The sequence below is a fragment of the Nomascus leucogenys genome, chromosome 19 (assembly GCF_006542625.1).
Source record: "Nomascus leucogenys isolate Asia chromosome 19, Asia_NLE_v1, whole genome shotgun sequence".
NCBI lineage: Eukaryota > Metazoa > Chordata > Mammalia > Primates > Hylobatidae > Nomascus > Nomascus leucogenys.
Genome location: NC_044399.1, coordinates 36,210,163 through 36,230,023, shown reverse-complemented (window position 1 = coordinate 36,230,023; position 19,861 = coordinate 36,210,163). Strand labels below are relative to the sequence as shown.

Sequence of the window (19,861 nt, the reverse complement as noted above, 5' to 3'; positions counted from 1 at the left end):
GTGTATCTACATGTAGTAGTGGAACCATTTCGATCAATTCTCAGTTATCCAAGGGTGGTAAACTGAGCTCAGCCAGGCCCTGGCCAAAAAAGGAGAGGCAATGCCAGGCCCAACTAAGACGAAGATAACTAAGTGAATTTCTGGTTACTTTTAAACACATTTTAAAGATAAATACAAATGTTTTACACTATAATTTGCAAAATACCTTATTATGTACTTGACTCCCTATTTAAAGTAAAAAGTGTTAAATTCCTCCTTCTCCCAAATACATTAGAATATGCATTTCTGCTATCTAAATTCTATAGTGAGTCCTTTTATAAAACAATACTTATGCCCTTCACATATATTTTATAAATCTGAATTTTAATAAAGTTATAATTAAGGCATAAATACGGATAAGGGTGATAATTCTTTCTTTTAGATTCTAGTAAAACTTTGTAACTTGAGACATGTTGCATTGTTTTATACTATTTGTTTACCATGACTATAAATTATCCAAAGTCATTAATATTTAAGTCAGTCTGTAACACTTTGGAAGGAATATCTGACTCTGAGCCAAATAACAATAGTTAATTAAATAAGCTCTCATTAAAAAAAAAAAAAATACTCCAAAGAATAATTTCCATGGTCTCTGACACTATATTTTCTTGATAAGAGACTCTGCAGTTCTGAAGTAACATTCCCTGGGCAGTGAGCTTTAGATATCCAACTCTGCTCTCTGGTGGGCAACACTGGAGTGTCACCTGCTTCTCACAACATCTACTTGGCATCCAGGAGAAAAAGATACTGAACAGTGAACACAAGAGATTATACAGAATTGAGTAAAGTAAGAGTACAACCATATCCCTCAAAATATAATTACACATTAAATTAATATTAAAACCAACAATTAGCCCATTTAGGGAAATGTATTTGTGACTTCCCATCCCAGTACTTCACACCTTTTCTCCTTTACTTTTCTCCATTGCACTTCTGGCATATTATACTTCTTATACACTTTGTCTTTCCCTACTAGAACATCAACTACACAAAGGCACGTATTCTTTTCCGTGTTGTTCACTGTTCAATCTCCAATGCCTAGAATAGTGTCAGATACATATGTTAAGAAATATTTACCGAACACGACTTTTTTTTTGGGGGGGGGGAGCGGGGGACACAGCCTCACTGTGTCACCCAGGCTGGAATGTGGTGGCACGATCTTGGCTCGCTGCAACCTCTGCCTCCCAGGTTCAAGCATTTCTCATGCCTCAGCCTCCCAAGTAGCAGTGATTACAGGCATGCACCACCATGCCTGGCTAATTTTTTGTATTTTCAGTAGAGACAGGGTTTCGCCATCTGCCTGCCTCCCAGAGTGCTGGGATTATAGGCGTGAGCCACCACATCCAGCCCCACATCCAGCCCCGAGCACTTCTGTCATTTCAAACCAAATTTAGAACCAATCTGATAAAGGCGGTAGACTTGGAATATGAGCTTTCCAAAATGCTGGAAAGCTGAAGGCAAAGATATACATGGCTCAATGACACCTGGCAACTGATTCTGCTTTTCCTCAACTCCTCAAATGAATAATGATGTGATCCTACTAATTCTGAATCTGGTTTAAAAAGAACAGAAGCAGCCAATGTTTCTAATTATTCCCTTCAATATAGATTACTGAGAAAGGTCCCCTAAAATTGTGATATGAGTCCCAGAGTATAAAGGGCAGCCTGCCCAAAATTGAGCTAAATTTTTTGAGCAATGGAGACCCTTCGCTTGTACCCTGGGGGCAGGTGTATGTCAAGGGAAGCTACACTGAGTGCATCTGTACTTGCCTCTTGGGGCCATTTGTCTTCTGATTAAGATTTTATATCATTAGCTAATTAAATAGGGAACTTAAACTAACTTACAACAATGTGGATTATATATAGTCCCTTTCTAGCAACCTATAACTAGAAAAACTGCAGCTGGTGCCAGAAAGGTCCAAGCCCTATTTCCCGTTTAAAAATATTTCATAAGAAGGTGAATTATAAAGAAGGGTTCTACCTCTCAAGTCTCATTTTATAAAGGAGCTCCATTGTAACTGATCTCTAAAAATATTTTCAGGCCAGATGCAGTGGCTCACACCTGTAATCCCAGCATGTTAGGAGGCTGAGGTGGGAGGATAACTTGAGCCTGGGAGGTTGAGGCTGCAGAGAGCTGTGATCGTCCTAACACTGCACTCCAGCCTGGGCAACAGAGCAAGATACTATCTCAAAAAAATAAATAAAAAATCTCCCTAGTGGAAAGATCTGTTTATTTTAAATGACTTGCTGAAGTGTAACATGGTAAAAGAAACGGAATCAGGAGAGAAAGGTAAAAGAATGAGACATGAAATAAGGGGAAAGAATGTGTAGATCCCAATTTAAAGAGAAATGGTATGGGCCTTAGTTAATTCCCACGCCCATGACAGACATCAAGTGAGAGGAAGAAGGGAAGATGCAGCAGTTGAGTCAGTCATAAATCTTAGAAGCGTGAGAACCTTAAACAGTTTTTAAGGCAGCTACAGGCAGACACAGAATGAAGGAGAGGTTAGAACAGTAAGGTAGTTCGAAGATAACAACCAAACTACTTGAAAGAGAGCAAAACTTCATATAATTCTTCCGCTCAAAAATCTTCCTGACTTCTCATTGCCTATTGAATTGGGGCAAACTCTCATGCTAGTATTCTAAGTTCTTATTATCTATGTCTAATTTTACCTTTCCACTGTTAAGGCTAGAAGATTTCAGTGCTTGAAACCACTGCAGAAGAGACAGAATCTTAGTCCTCATTTGTATTTGCAATACTGGGTTTTTGAGAAAGTAGTATGGTAAAGTCTAAAGCACTGTAAAAATATTAGTTACTTCTATTGTATAAAAATGCAAAGCCCTACAATCATTTACCCCAACTTCTTTTTATTTTTTTAAGAGACAGGGTGGGCCAGGCACGGTGGCTCACGCTTGTAATCCCAGCACTTTGGGAGGCCAAGGCGGGTGGATCACAAGGTCAGGAGATCGAGACCATCCTAACACGGTGAAACCCCGCCTCTACTAAAAATACCAAAAATTAGTCGGGCGCGGTGGCAGGCGCCTATAGTCCCAGCTACTAGGGAGGCTGAGGCAGGAGAATGGCACGAACCCGGGAGGTGGAGCCTGTAGTGAGCTGAGACTGCGCCACTGTACTCCAGCCTGGGCGACACAGCGAGACTCCGTCTCAAAAAAAAAAAAAAAGAGACAGGGTGTCACTCTGTCGCCCAGGCTGGAGTGCAGTGGTGCAATAACAGCTCACTGCAGCCTTGAACTCCCGGGCTCAAGTGATCCTCTTGCCTCAGCCTACCATGTAGCTAGAATTACAGGCACGCACCACCATATCCAGCTAAATTTTTCATTTTCTTGTAGAGATGGGGTCTCTCTGTGTTGGCCAGGCTGGTCTCAAGTTCCTGTGTTCAAGTGATTCTCCTGCCTTGGCCTCCCAAGGCACTGGGATTATAGACATGAGCCACCATGCACAGCCTACCCCAACTTTTTTTAGTTTTACTGATGGAGAAAGTAGTCTCAAAGGTAAAATGACCTATTGATCAAAGAATAGAAAGGTCACGAGAACACTAAAGCAGTCACAGAAAACAGCTCAACTTTGAAAACAGTTCAGTGCCGTGGGTAAATGAGCTAGTTATAGGAGAGAAGGAGTAAGGAACCTACCCTAGTGACTGTTTATTCACAGAGGAAGAGGAGAAGGGAAGTCAGCTCTCTACTACTTTCTGGTAGGGAATGAAAGAAGGGCAAAGATCTGATTTTTTGTTTTTTGTTTTTTTTTTTTTGAAGTAAAACACCCAAGCAGGCAGAAAAGCAGATGCCTTCTGGAGGCATTAAATATGTTTTCGGGCACAGAAAGACATAAAAAGGTACACTTTAAAAGTATGTGCACTTCTGTGATGTTAAAGAGAATGAACTCATATAGATGATAACTAATAGTTAAATAATGATCTTGAGATTACTTCTAGAGGTGTTTATATCAAAGAAAGAAACAGAAATGCGGACTATCTGGCCCCACCCCACACCTACTAGATCAATCTGCATTTTTAACAAGATCCCAAGGTGATTCATGTGCACATTAAAGTCTGATGGCACTACTTAAGACCACATCTATTCTTTCCCTCTTCCAAAACCTTGCTTCTTCAATTATTACTTCTCTCATTCACACCTGCTATCCTTTTCTACACACTGGTTCCCTCACACTGCCCTAATTGCCAAAAAGCCTTCTTTCCTATCTGTAAGTTCACCCTTCAAGATCCCAGGACGTTATCCCAATACTTTTCCTTGTCCTCTACATCCAATTCATCAGCAAGTCCTGACAGCTTCACTTCCAAAATATACCCTGAAAAATTTTTTGTTTCTGAGATGGGGTCTCGCTCTGTCACTCAAGCTGGAGTGCAGTGGTGACAATCATAGCTCACTGCAGCCTGGAACTCCTGGGCACAAGTGATCCTCCATCTCAGCCTCCTGCTAGCATATGCCACCATATCTGAACATTTTATATATTTGGTGTTAAAAATATATTTTTTAATCAAAGATGTCTTTATAATAAAAATACAGATAACTAGGTTCTATTCTAGAGAAACTGACTTTGTGGGTCTGGGACAAGTTAGGCCTATATATTGTTTTTAATAGCTGAGAGCCACTGCTATAGAATTTCCTAAGTCAATCATAAATGGCTTCTTTTCCCTTTTTGTGGCACTGACAAATACTGTTTTTGGTCTTTCATTGACTGATTGATTTTAGAAATGAGGTCTCACTATGTTGTCCAGGTAGCACTTGAACTCCTGGGCTTCTGGACTCAAGTGATCTGCCTTAGCCTCCCAAGTAGCTGGCACTACAAGTGTTACCACCATGCCTGGCTATGTTTTGCTTTTTAACAGGTTTTTTTTTTTTGAGACAGAGCCTTGCTCTGTCACCCAAGCTGGAGTGTAGTGGCACAATCTTGGTCTCTGCCACCTGCGGGGTTCTGGTGATTCTTGTGTTTCAGCTGCCCAAGCAGCTGGCATTACAGGCATGCACCACCATGCCCAGATTTTTTTTTGTATTTTAGTAGAGACGGGGTTTTGCCATGTTGGCCAGGCTGGTCTTGAACTCCTGGCCTCAAGTGATCCACCTGCCTTGACCTCCCAAAGTGCTGGGATTATAGGCATGAGCCACTGCGCCCAACTGAGAATACATTAATAATCTTAAGGGGATCTGCAGGCTCAAAAAATGGACACAGAGATAACATTGCAATAGAGGTAACTACACATCTCCAAAACAGATCTGCCTTGCCTGTCATCTCAATAAGCAGCCTGCACCTCACTTCTCAGTAAGAATGCCTTTAGCATAAACACATTTTATTCAAAGCTATCTGAGCTTCATGGCTGTTGATTAGGCCATTATTTTGACTTGCCTACAAGGTTACACAAATCATAGGTACTAATTTGTGGCTTTAAAACTGCAGCTAGACTCTTCATTACCAAAGAGTCAGGTTCAATGAAAAGAAGTCATTTGGGGGATTGTAAAAATTTTAAAACCTTATACACAGGGCCGGGCATGGTGGCTCACACTTTATAATATGTGCAATCTTTGGGAGGCTGAGGTGGGAGGATTGCTTGAGCCCACGTGGTGGAGATCGGCCTGGGAAACATAGTGAGACTGAATCTCTACACAATTTTTTTAATAAATGAGCCGGGCATGGTGGCATGCACCTGTAGTCCCAGCTACTTGGGTGGCTGAAGCAGCACTTGAGCCCAGGAGTTGAAAGTTATAGTAAGCTATGACTGCGCCTCTGCACTCCAGCTTGAGCAACAAAGTGAGACTCTTGTCTCTAAGGGAGAAAAACCCTTACACACAGAATTCTGTAGTAAATAGTTTAGGTAGAATCATTAAGTAAATAAGCCTATAAAACATTCCTACTCAGGATTTGGTAAAGTTGGATCTTACTATTTCTCTGAGGCAGGAGTAGGGGAGGAAAAAAATATGTGAAACATATCTGCCCTAACTCTTACCAGCCAATTATCATGCTCTACCAATGATGAGGATATCAATCTAAGACACATCATTAGTTCAAAGATCATTAAAGCAACCATCAAAAGCCAAAAGGATGCTTATTATCTACAGCAAGTATTATCTGGGCCCTTTTCCACAACTGTTCGCAGAACCTTCATTCCTACTATACCTCCATTTTTTTTTTTTGGAGACGGAGTCTTACTCTGTCTCCAGGCTGGAGTACAGTGGCACAATCTCGGCTCACTACAAGCTTTGCCTCCTGGGTTCAAGTGATTCCCCTGCCTCAGCCTCCCAAGTAGCTGGGACTACAGGCGCACAACATCACGACCAGCTAATTATTTGTATTTTAGTAGAGACGGAGTTTCACCATGTTGGTCAGGATGGTCTTGATCTCCTGACCTTATGATCTGCCCACCTTGGCCTCCCAAAGTGCTGAGACTGCAGGCATGAGCCACCGTGCCTGGCCCCCACCATCTTAATCTAACCCTAAATAAAGGCAAATTATGTAGCAGGTTTAGCCTCTGCAAGACAGATCATTCCAGGCAAGAAGGGAAGAAGTAACATTTACAGAACTCCTGCTATGTGCCAGGCACTATGCCTTGCATGCTTACATTTAATCCTTGATTCCCCAAAAATCCAGTAAGGAAAATATTTCAGATCCTGAACTGAATCTCAGACAGGTTAAGTAACTTACCTAGGATCACAGACTGTTAAGTAAAAGAGTCAGAATTTAAACCCATGTATGTCTGACTCCAAAGCCTATTTTTTCCAACTATACTAAGGTGCCTCTCTTCCATAAGAATTTAAGAGATAAAAATGAGATTATTTAAATGCATTTGGTAAATGAAATTTCTGCATTCGTCCACTCAACAAATACTTAAGAAACAGCTATTGTGCCAAGCACTAGGCTAGATATGTTAAACATGAACTGAGCCTTTAGAGCTTAAGGAACTTGTCCCAGGATATATGGCTATTAAGTAATGAGAAGACTAGAACTTAGATAGCCTGACTTCAGAGATTACACACTCCACTACTCCACTATGCTGCGTCTCTAAAATTTAAAGGAAAACACGAGTGAAGCATTAGTGTTTTCCATCGCAGTGAAAAAAAGTAGGCCATTTTAACTCCATACAGTCTTGAAAGGAAGTCTAATAAAGGGCCCACTGGCTGACAAAGGGAAACATTTATTCTTTCCTCAAACCAATTTCAGTTTTATGCATATTCATTCTGGACATGATTAGTATTAATAATAAAGTTTCTTAACTGTCTTGATCATAAATAATATTACCTCATATTTTAGTGCTTTTTACATTTTCCAAAATGTTTTTACATACGTTATTTTAACAAATATAACCATCAATACCTCCCTGTCTTTATTTCTACAGAAAGAAGCCAAATGTTCTGGCATCTATCCAACATCCCTGACATCTCTGCCTTTCTAGCTTAACTTGCTACCCATCATACATGTTTCAGCCACGATTCCCTGAAGGTTCTATCTTTGTTCATGGCGCTGTTCATACAATTCCTTTTGCCTAGAATGGTCTTGTGATCTACCTGGTAAATTCTGACTACTCTTTCAAGAGCTATCTTCCCTATGAAACCTTCAGCTCACTAAGCTAGTCACTCCCTCCTCTATGACCAACAAATCAGTTTTTACACATCTAGCATAGGATTTATTATCATTATAGATGTGTTTTCTTTTTCCCAAGAGACTGAGCTCTTTAAGAGCAGTGACTATGTCTTTCTCATCTGTTTCCTCAGTGCCAAACTCATAGAAGGTATTTAATATTTATGAAATGATAAAAGAATGATTATACAGACCACTAAACTAGGAATTAGAAAATCTAAGTCCAAGTCCTACACTAAAAGGCAAAGTAAGTTTTAAGCTCAGTTTTTTCAGTGTAAGATAAGTAATTTTCAATTCAATTAAACATTTGTTGCCATGACTAAAGCTTCCTAATCATTAATTTAACAGATGGGAATATTCTGAGAGTTCTTTAGAAGGGTCACAAAAAATCCAAATTTTGTTATTACCTCCTCCATCATGATGTCCTGTGTGGCCGAGATTTCTCCTTTGGTTGCTCCACTGTGTACCAGGTTCCGCAGTCGTATACAGAATTCTCTCATCTATGACAGAAACTTATTCAGCACTCCAAGTTACCCAAATTCAATTGTAAATGACTCTCACAGACCAACACAAGTTCTATTTTGAAGTATAACTCAGGCCAGACCCATGACAGAGTTCACAAAGGCAAATGTGTTTTTCTTCAACTTGTCCACTTAAACACATAGCTAAAAATGCTTTCCATAAGGAGAAAAGGCATAAATTACTCCTCCAAAATACTAGATGGAACTGCTTCTTCTCTGCAAACATCACATAAAGATGTTTTATGTGTCTGGGCATGGGGAAAACATGTGATCACATAATGCCTATCACTCAGAAAAAGCAGGAGACAAGATAATTATGCCACTATGTTACTCTCGTAGAATTTCAATAGCTGTCCATTTTTCCTTCTCTGCCGGCTGACTATGACTATGGTTATGCCAGCCCCCAATAAAATTTCCATTTTTTCATTTCATTTTTTCACCAAGATAAAGGTAAGTCTGAAATTTAACCACAGTGCTGAAGAGGATGTTGCTCTGACTTCAAATGGAATCAAATGCCATACTATTAATGATTTTTTAGCCTTTGGAGAAGAATCCCCAGCGTTTCCAGGGTGGAAAATAGTCTACTAATGTTGGGGAGACACACCTATAGTTTATTTTAAAATGTAATCCTTCTCCCAGGGAGATGAAAAATCCAATTTTAGCCTCATGGATTAGGACAGCAGATTCTGGCAACTCCCAGTTCTCAAAAACCACGCCTGGCTAGCAAAGCAGCATCCCTGTAGGAATTATAATTCTCCTCGGGAAAACTGGTTATGTAGAGAAGACAAAATGATTCATTAAGATAACTGAAGCAAATAAAAATCAGTTCAATAACTACAACAAATCTTTAGTGGGTGGATAAACCACATTGATGTGGTCTGGGGAAGTCTCAGAACACATCACCCTCTTTAAGGGAATCTTGCGAATATTCTTTTTGGTTTTACTAGCACATAAAGCAGTCCTAGCCTGCCTCCACTAAAACCAAGTGAGAGACACAGCACCCTGAGTGCTTGTGGCCAATATTAATTGGACATGGGACTTTATTTCCTAACTATCCCCCTAAGAAAACATTAACATCAACAGAAATAAAAGTGGAAGTTTTTTAAAAGGAAAAACTCTTTAATATTAATTATTTTTAAAGTTATTAAGTAGCTACATTGCTTTTGACAAACATTGACATTGGTAGTTATCTTGTACACAAACTGTATACACTGAGATACCCAGGAACCCCTTTTAAAAAATAAGTTTTAAGGAAAGCACACTAAACTCAATCTAACCCTGCTTCATGTATTGTACCTTGTGATTCAGAATATCATTCATCCTTCTGGTTGCCTCTGTTGTATAAGATTCAGGGAAGCACTTCTTAGGGATAACACCATATTTTTCTAAAAGAAAACAAACTCTAGTGTTAAAGAAGGTAAAAGATTAGAAACCCTGGCAAAAATAGTGATTCTTTCAAAAAATAGGCGGTATTTTCCTGGCTTACTTCAGAAAATCTTATACCTCATATTATGAAGCAGGGTTTTTTTGTGGTTTTTTTTTGACAGAGTTTTGCTCTGTCACTCAGGCTGGAAGGCTGTGACACAATCCTGGCCCACTGCAGCCTTGAACTCCCAGGCTTGGCCTCCTGAGTAGTGGCAACTATGGTGCATGATACCATGTACAGCTAATTTTTTTATTTTCTGTAGAGACAGGGCCCCACAATGTTACCCAGGCTGGTACTGAACTCCTGGCCTTGAGCAATCCTCCTGCCCTGGTCTCCCAAAGTGCTAGGATTATATGCCTGAGCCACCTTACGCAGCCTAAGTAGGTTTTTAATGTGCATATTTATCTGTCTGTGTTAGAATTAATTCTATTCTTTTTATCTACTATACTTTGTCACTTCTCAGCCTTGTGGTCAAGATCAAATGTATACATCATACTTTTGTAAAGTGCTCAGCATGACGAGATTTTCCAAAAGATGTTTTGAAGACATTTTAACACAGCTCCAGTTTTAATGTGTTTCCTGATTACATCAATGGATAAGAAAACAATTTTTTCACGGAAAATTAGTTCTCCTTAATACTACCTTTTCTTTTCCAACCCATCCTTCACAGTAGCTCTCTCCTTAATCCTCATTTAAGAAGGCACTTTATAGGTGAGAATGTGAACTAAAGGTCCTTAGAAATAACTATATATCCTTCTTGGAGACCAATTCTACTCTGTACACAACCACCAAAGAACTGGTCCATGCCTACCTACAGGCTTACTTAATCATGCTGAGTTTCAGTTCCATTAAAGAAAGAACTTTTACCAACAATATTGACAAGCATATCCCATTGGCCACCATCATTTGCAGGGTTCGTAAGCAAAAACTGCACCAGCCTCCCATCCTCAGGCTCCTTTCTCTGGGCTGTGTCCACAAAAGCATTCAAGAAGAAATAACAGCGTTCAACCTAAAGAGCAAAGAAAGTTAAATAAAATTAAAAGACAAAAGTGTCAATAATTTCATTGGCATTATCAACAGAATGGGAGTCTTGGAATTACCATGGAATCAACATAATAGTTTTTTTTTTTTCTTTTTAAAAACATGAACCCTTCATGAATTTGCATGTCATCCTTGTATAGAGACCATGCTAATCTTTTCTGTATCACTCCAGTTTGGGTATTTATGATGCTGAAACAAGCACCATAATAAGTATTTTTAAACTAAAACTGGTAAATAAACATCAGTATCTGACTTCATCAGAATATCTGAAGTTTCTTCTTTTACCTGTGTATGTATCCTAATATATTGTGTATATGTGTACAGTGTTTACATTCCAACGCTAAAACAAAACCTGTATTTAAAGTCTTTAATCGATGAACATTTAATGAACACCTATGTAATATATATTTTATTTACTTATTTTTAGACAGGGTCATGCTCTGTTGCCTAGGCTGGAGTGCAGTGGTGCAATCTCACTGCAGCCTCAACCTCCTGGGCTCAAGCAATCCTCCTACCTCAGCCTCCTGAGTAGCTGGGAGGACAGATGTGCACCACACGTGGCTAATTTTTGTACTTTTTGTAGAGACAGGGTTTCGCCAGGTCCAGACTGGTCTCGAATTCCTGGGCTCAAGCAATCCTCTCACCTCAGCCTCCCAAAGTGCTGGGATTACAGGCATGAGCCACCAAACCAGGTCAGTAATATACATTTTGAAGATTAGGAAATGGAATATGGCCAGGAGTGGTGGCTCACACCTGTGATCCCAGCACTTTGGGAGGCCAAGGCAGGCAGATCACTTGAGGTCAGGAGTTCGAGACCAGTCTGGCCAACATGGTGAAATGCCCTGTCTCTACTAAAAATACAAAAATTAGCTGGGCATGGTGGCATGTGCCTGTGATTCCAGCTACTTGGGAGGCTGAGTTGAGAGGATGGCTTGAACCCGGAAGGCAGAGGTTACAGTGAGCTGAGATTGTGCCACAGCCCTCTAGCCTGGGTGGCAGGGTGAGACTGTCTCAAAAAAATAAATAAAGAAACAATGAAATAAAATTATTTACTGTTTTTCAGACAAGTTCTTGAGAAGGGAAATTAGGTCCTAGAAAAGAACAAATAACCTAAAAAGATGTTAAAAAGGGAAATATATTGAATATTGAATATAAAATTTAAAATTTTAAATAGACAAGCGAGCAGTAAGATGAGTCAGTAAACTTATTTCATTGCAAAAAAATGGTCACCTACCAACCAAAAACAGTTCTGCCTTTGAAAGAGTCAACTTTTGATACTCTGGAAGTCAGAATAAAAGGTGTCTCACCTATTATGAAAGGGCAGGCTATAACTGGAAAAGCAACAAATGAAGAGGCAGTCCCTACCAAGGCTGGTATCGATACAAAAAGAATCTTGCCAGATCCGTCCCATACCTTGTCCCAAAAAAACAGGTAAGACTGACTAAACTCAAATTCTTCAATATTTAATTTTTTCATGAATGGAAGCCTCATAACATTCAGACAAGAAAAGATCCAGCATCGCCCTGAAACAATAAAGCACATCAAGAAATTATGAGGGTTCACATAGACTGCACTGCTCCAACTGTATTTCCCACCAATGAACTCACGACAAGATCTGGACAATTCAGAAAGAGTAAATCAGAAAGAGCAGAAAGATTAAAAACAAAACAAGAAAGGTGGTAATTATTATTAGCAATATATATGCAAAGGTTTAATATCTTTAACACAAAAACACTCTTTACATATCAAATAAAGAATCCATTTTTCAGAGTAATGCCTTCTCCAAATTGTACTCTACTTCAAAATAAATTAACTGAGAGCGCCATTAGAAAAGTCTTTCAAGGTCTTAAATATAGGGAAATTATCTCTTTTCTGAAGGAAAATTCTGAGGGAAAAACTTTGACTTGTATTGGGTATAACTTTTTTACTAATATGAAAATGTTTATAATATATTGGTAAGTGAAAAAGATAGGTAGCTTACATAACAATGTATAAGATATCAATGCATATTAAACACTATTAAACACACACACACAAAGACTTGACAAATATACAGGAAAAATATTCACTTGGTATTTGCAAATAATCTATATTAAACAAAAATAATTTTGTAACGAGAAGAAAACTCTAGTTAACTACAGTGTTTTTTGAAAGTCACTAGTGCCTATTAGTTCGTCTTTACCTTAGATTTACCTGTATGTCACCTCTCTCCTATACGCTATATATTTCTAGTAGAGGGGATCTGGATGGACTGGTGATGTGAAAACTGCATGAAAATAAACTACACAGCTCACATGCTATTTGGATCTTTTGTATATAAAAGTGACACTACAAAATGTGTAAGACCTGACCTGTTCCCTAACGGGTCACTACAATCTAAACTATGTAGGACCACTGTGACATTACTAACTGGATCATCTGTAGCCTGAGAGCCCACAGCACTCCCAGCACTTTCTTCAAGAGCAAAACATTAATTATTGTAAGGTCTTGACTTTTTCCTTAACATTTAAAAAAATCAATTTTATTCAGGTATAATGTACATACAATAAAATGTACTCACGTTAAATGTGTGCTTTGTGAGTTCTGACCGACTCTAAACAAGCACTGATGTGCTTCCTGTCCATAGAGATAGACTGGGAGGTCGTTTTTAAGTACAGAAAGACTAAAAATTCCTTTTAGTACAATTTTGTTGTAAGAATGTGCTCCTTATTTAAATCGCTGGATATCCAATCTTTCACTATACCTGTTTTTTTCTGAGACTGGTGCTAGAAAGCAGACAGCAAAACGAGACTTCTTGACCAGTAAGGCATGAGAAAAGAACTTTTTTCTGTATTACAAACTGATCTACTGGTGGGAACTGAGCCCATCAGCACATTAGCTTCAGTTGTAACCAAGAAGCATATTTAAAAGTAACATCTGATGACATTTTAATGTCATTACATTGTATCTTTTCTATTTCATAGTATACGGGCTTCAGGGCATTTCTGGGGAGTCTTCCAAGGATATGAACATTTTCATATGTTCTGTTTTGTGACCAAGACCATATAGCTCCAAGACATGGGCTGCAAACCACATAACATTGGAACATAATATAGTCAATTACACTCAAACATATACTCATGGACATGTCACTTTTGTACTCTAACCGCATGTGCTAACAAGCCACACAACACCAAAACAAACCACATGGGTAATGTTCGTAGACCTGCCTGTACCTGTGCCTCATTCTTTACGAATTTACGACCAGTTCTTTCAGTACGCATTTAAGACCACTCTTAAATTAGACACCAAAATGGGACGCTGTCAGGAAGGTCAAGGAAAGTATGGGAGAAGTGGAAGCCCACACCTGAGCTCTTCTGGTTGGTGACTGGCTTGCCCTCCTGGGGCACGGCGTGCTGGAACACATGCTGCGCGCGCTGCACCGTGGCCCGCTTCAGACAGATGTCCAGCAGGTCGTGGGTGGTCCCGACATTCTGGGCAAGTACGAACTGGGGGTCGGAATTCAGTTTCTGTATCAGAGCAGCTACCTTCTCCGAATTCAGTCCTGTTGGGAGACCAAACGGGATTTTAACGCCAAAAACAGGGGGGAAACGCTGATCTGGGGCTCCCGCGTCCCGGATCTAACTTCGTAAGCGCATCCTGGGGTGCCCGCTGCAGCGGGGAAACCCATGAGCGGCGTCCTCCTCCAAGGCGCTGTCTCCCTCCAGGCCGCTCCAGCCTGCCCCGAAAGCTCCCTCCCCGCCATCGCCCAGGGTCCCAGCCCCCGGCCTTCCCCACTGCCGGGCCTCACGGGGACCGCGGAGCTCCTCCAGAGAGGACCGCGGCGGGGGACGGCGGGACCTCACCCGCGCTGCTCATGGCGCCCACGCTGCCTGGCGGGGTAACGGTAGCTTCCAGGGTCCTTGGGCGAGCGCCGGGGTTGCGCTGCGGCTCGCTGCCTACGGGGCTCGACTTGTCTCTCGCACTCGGAGCGCCGGAAAAAGGAAACCGGCTCAGCGGCAGCGGCGGAGAGGCTGAGGCCGGGAGAAACGGGGTCCGCGGAGGGACAAAACTCCCCCCTCGCGTTGCTGAGTCAGCGCCGTCGGGGCTGGCCCCGCCCGGGGGAGGGCCGACGGGGGCGGCCTAGCTGAAGCGCTGGGTCAGCCAGCGCCCGGGGGCTGAGGCCGCTCCTGCCCCCGCGCACGACCGCGCACTTGATCTGCGCGCCAGGGCGGCGCCGGAGCCTTCGCCCCTCCCCGCCCCGGGTTCCCGCCTCCGGGCCGCGCGGGCGCCCTCCCGGGATCAGGCCCGCTCCGAGGAGGGAGGCTGACGGGTTCCCTATGGGCCCAGACCCCAAGTACTCTAGCATCGGGGAATCGTCCCCAGGAAGCCTTGTGAGAAGCCAAAAGGGAGCTCGAGGCGGGAGGGAGGAGCTGAGAGGTCCCATAATTAAGCGTCGGGCTTAGGACGGGTCGATATGTCACAAGGAATGCACCCGAAGGCTCTTCCTGTAGGCTTCGTTTGCTGACCAATCACTGCATTCTCAATGGCAACTTGTTGCTTGGATTCTCATCAGAAGCAAATAATTGTCTTTGAGGGGAAATTGGAACCAAGCTCTTTCCCACCCACTCCAAAGCTACTACCAGAGTTCTACAAATAGACATCTGCTCATTTCAAGAACACTACCCATCTGGTCTTCACGGAGTCCACGAGTGTCTCCTGTATAGTCCAGCATGTCCCGTTGGGTTTAACTAAGGAGGATGACAGAGGCTAGCCTTATGCATCAATATTGTTTCGCCGAGTTCTCTACAAAACTAACCGATGCTCCCCCTCTAGGCTTTCAAGATAACTCAACAGTTTCCCGAAGTTTTGAGATTGTAAAAACCTTGTTTTTGTTGATTCCATTTTTCATGCCCTGAAATCTCAGCCCTTAGTAAGATGTTGGGATAGAACCCACAGAGGGTAAAACAAAAACACTGAAACCCTGTATCTGCTATTCAAAACAATGAGGTTGTGTGTGTGTGTGTGTGTGTGTGTGCGTGTGTGTGTAACCTGGAATCTAGGTCTTCTTAGATTGAAAATCATCGCAGTTCTAAAGAACTCTGATATCTGGAAAAATCCATACTCAGGCACCAATCAGTCATTTGAGAAAGCACAGTTTCTATGTCCCTAGAGAGACTCGGCTAAAAATTGGGGCTATAACATAGCAACTATTTTAAGTGGGCCCATCAACCATCCTATTCTGAGGTTCTTTCAATATCTGAAAAAGAAGAGGCTGAAAATTATACAGAAAGAAATCACTGGTCCTTTCACAAAATGATGTTCAAGCATCCTGCCCAATTCAAGTCATAAATTTTTATTCAATATCTAACATGTACTAACTAGGCACTGGACAAACTGCTGATGACATAGAGACGAACAAAGCTTAATCTTGCCCTTAAGAAACGCAGTGTAGTAGGAAAGAGATGCAAAGCAACTTTTAGACTATCTGTAGTAGCATACCAGTAGCGCTGTAGACTGTAGAAGCAATGAGGAGAGCACTGTCAATCAGGGCCAAAGGGTGCCTGAAAATAGAAGTGACAAGAGAGCATGATCTTGAAGAGTGGATGAGATTTTTACAAGTCAAAGAACAGGAGAAGAGCATTCAAGGCACCAGCGAAGGCGCAGTGAATCAAATCATGTTCAAGAAAGGGTGCATCATAATCGGATGTGGCTAAGAGCAAGGCATGTTTCGGGAGCAGAGGCAAGGTGTAGGACTGGAAAAGTTTTGTAGTTTGGGCCAAGATATAAAGGGTTTTATTTGCAATGCCTGAGCATCTGGACTTTATCTTGTGGTTAATTAGAAGACAAAATGGGTTTTGAAACAAAGGAAAAATATGCTCAAGTCTGTGTGAAAAAAGAAACCTGGTGGCAGTGGGGAGAGTGATTTGGAGGGGAGAGGCTCTGGAGATAGGGAAACTGGTTAGAAGGTTCTTCCAGTAGTGAACTTGGGAGAGGACAAAAGCCTTAAATTGCGGAAAGGGAAGAGGCATTGATAATCTTGAAGTTTTCAGCGGAATAAGAAGATGGAAGGTGGTGTCATTAACCAAGAGAGGGCATACAGAAAAATAGGCATATTTGCATATTTGCAAGTGTGCAGATCTGAACTGAGTTTGGGCCATAGCAAAATTAGGATGCCCCACAGGACACCCAGGAAGAGAAGTTCAGGACGTAGATGAAAAGATGTCTAGAGATTAGATGAGACACATAGGTTCGAGTTGGAACCATGAAAGTCAGCAGGGTTACAGAGGGAAAGAGGATAGAGCAAGAAAGAGATGAAGACCACAGATAGTGCCCTGGGCTGCAATGTGCAGTTGCACAGGGTGTTCATGGCACAAGGGCACCAGGCTGAGCGTGGTGAGTAGGGACTAAAATGCAGTCCAGGCTCTGCTTGCCAAGCCGTGCACCCTGGCCGAGGCTGTGCACAGAGTATGATGTACCTTTCACTACCTTTTTTTTTTTTTTTTTTGAGACGAGTCTCGCTCTGTCACCCAGGCTGGGGTGCAGTGGCATAATGTCGGCTCATTGCAACCTCCACCTCCTGGGTTCAAGCAATTCGCCTGCCTCAGCATCCTGAGTAGCTGGGATTACAGGCGCGCACCACCATACCCGGCTAATTTTTGTATTTTTAGGAGAGACGGGGTTTCACCATGTTGGCCAGGCCGGTCTTGAACCCCTGACCTCGTGATCTGCCCACCTCGGCCTCCCAAAGTGCTGGAATTAAAGGCATGAGCCACCACGCCTGGCCCCTTTCACGACTTCTTATAAGGATGCCATATGGGGGTAGCATTAGCTCTGAAAATGATAATGTTTGAAGTATGGGTAAAGACAGAGGAGCCAGCAGAAATAGAAAGAGCAGTCAGAGAAGTAGGAGACCCGGGGAGTTATGTCCTGGAATCCCAGGAAGGCAAGGAGAGGACAGTGAATTGAACTAAAAGCTGCAGAAAGTCAAGTAAGATTGGTTTTGGCAACTGGGTCACAGGCAACCTTAGAGAGGGCAGTTTTAGTGGAAGGGAAGGGTGGGCAGAAGCCACATTGTAGTGAGTTGAGAGGGAGGTAAATATTAGGGAGGCTGTTTGGGGAGAAAGGGTAAATTTATTTCTACTGGAGGATGAGAGGAAGGAACCAGTACAGATGAGAGATTAAATATATGTCAGAGAGCATGCAATTGCAAGAGTAAGAGCTCAGGAGGAGACGGAATCACTGGGGAAGGTGGAGGGGACCAGTTTTACAGCTATTGCCACCCTTTCCGCGCTGGCAATTACATTTCTCCACCCCATGCCCAGAGATTTCTATCATCATCTCTTTGCTGGCCTCCTGCTCTGTCCTCATCATCAGGGTGGCACCCTTATTACCAGATTTCCACCCAGCAATTCACACCCATGCACTCAGCCCCCATGTGGGCATGGTGAGGAGGTACAGAATAAAACTGGTTTCCCAGTGGGCTGCCCCCAAATGACCTATCCAGGAAGACATTTCTCCAAGAAGAAAATTCTGTGTTCTATCCCTCTTATTCCAGCCAGAAGAGATGTTGTACAGCCCAGTGACACCTCGTGGGACAAAGCAACCAGAAACAGAATTCTAGTATGAAGTCCTTAATATTAAAAAAGAAAATATTGCCTGTAATCCCAGCACTTTGGGAGGCTGAGGTGGGAGGATTCCTGCCTCAAGTTAAAGGCCAGGAGTTGAAGACCAGCCTGGGCAACATAGTGAAACTCCACCACTGAAAAAAAAAAAAGAAAGAAAGAAAGAAAGAAAAAGTTTTATAAAAAATTAGCTGAATGTGGTGGCAGATACTTTTAGACCTAGCTACTCAGGAGACTGAGATGGGAGGATCACTTGAGCCCAGGAGTTTGAGGCTGCGGTGAGCTATGATCACACTGCTATACTCAGCTGTCTCTAAAAAGAAAGAAAAGAAAATCTTTATAAATCCTGTGAGGTAGCATCATCTGCCACTGTAGATATGCCTTCTGCCTGTTGCTTTCATGCCACTCTACCAAGTTAAAGCAAACAAGGCCAGTCTCAAGGCAAATTTTCCACCCTGTGTCTCCTCCTTTGCTGTCCACCAATCTTCGACATGTGTTTGTCAGCTACTTCTTTTTTTTTTTTTGAGATGAAGTCTCGCTGTTGTCCCCCGGGCTGTAGTGCAATGGCATGATCTCGGCTCACTGCAATCTCTGCCTCCCAGGTTCAAGCAATACTCCTGCCTCAGCCTCCCAAGTAGCTGGGATTACAGGTGCCTGGCCACCATACCCGGCTAATTTGTGTATTTTTAGTAGAGATGGGGTTTCACCATGTTGACCAGGCTGGTTTCGAACTCTTGACCTCAGGTGATCCACCTGGCTCGGCCTCCCAAAGTGCTGGGATTACAGGCATGAGCCACTGTGCCTGGCCGCAACTACTTCTATTTCAATAGAAAAGACCAGGTTTTTATGTTGAATGGAAGTCTAGGCTAGAATCTAACACAAACATTCTCCAATTCTATGAAACTCATTCATACTTAAGTGTTGTCCCCACTAACTCCAAGATTTGCCTTGGTCAGGAAACCTCCTTATATTTCACCAGATGTGATAGTCAACTTCAGAGTTCACACATTGGTAGCCTACTGGAGCAAATTCAGCTTTGAGATGTTTTGTTTGGCCTGCATGGTAATTTAAAATTTTTGAGCTGGCCAGGGCAGTGGCTCATGCCTGGAATCCCAGCACTTTGGAAGGCTGAGGCAGGCAGAATGCTCAGGAGTTGGAGATCAGCCTGAGCAACATGGCAAAACCCTGTGTCTATAAAAAATAAAATTAGCCAGTGTGATAGTGTGCACCTTAGTCCCAGCTACTTGGGAGTCTGAGATGGGAGGGTTGCTTGAGTTTGGGAGGTTGAGGCTGCAGTGAGTCATGATCACGCCACTGCCCTCCAGCCTGGGTGACAGAGCAAGACCCTGTCTCAAAAGAAATTTTTTTTTGAGACAATATTTATAATTGGGAAGTTTCGGACCCAAATCTGGGTAGCTGGCTTCTCTTTAAAATATTGTTGTTTTGGCTGGGTGCAGTGGCTCATGCCTACCACTTTGGGAGGTCGAGGAGGCTGATCACTGGAATCCAGGAGTCCAAGACCAGCCTGGGCAACATGGTGAAACTGATAGTGATAGGAGGCAGTCAAACACCTAGGCAATAGGGGCGGGTCCCCGGTGAAATCCCACCTTCAAGCCAAAGAC

At 42.3% G+C, this 19,861-nt stretch overlaps 1 protein-coding gene and 1 non-coding gene across 4 annotated transcripts in view; both read right to left on the bottom strand.

Annotated features, from left to right (window-relative positions):
• The window catches only part of BLMH (bleomycin hydrolase), a 44,952-nt gene extending 30,233 nt beyond the window's left edge, over positions 1-14,719 (bottom strand). For 2 of the 3 annotated variants that reach the window (XM_003277080.3, XM_030799731.1), the window contains exons 1-6: positions 14,481-14,719; positions 13,982-14,179; positions 12,049-12,158; positions 10,462-10,603; positions 9,465-9,553; positions 8,055-8,147 (exon numbers count right to left, since the gene is read on the bottom strand). In XM_003277080.3, the coding sequence (XP_003277128.1) occupies positions 8,055-8,147; positions 9,465-9,553; positions 10,462-10,603; positions 12,049-12,158; positions 13,982-14,179; positions 14,481-14,493 (645 nt within the window). In that variant the 5' untranslated portion in view covers positions 14,494-14,719. The remainder of the gene's footprint in view (positions 1-8,054; positions 8,148-9,464; positions 9,554-10,461; positions 10,604-12,048; positions 12,159-13,981; positions 14,180-14,480) is intronic. The other variant, XM_012503558.2, reaches the window with a different exon arrangement.
• Positions 10,731-10,837, bottom strand: LOC115831587. Its single transcript, XR_004027116.1, has one exon. It is a non-coding gene; the product is annotated as a U6 spliceosomal RNA (small nuclear RNA).
• Positions 14,720-19,861: the final 5,142 nt, after the last annotated feature.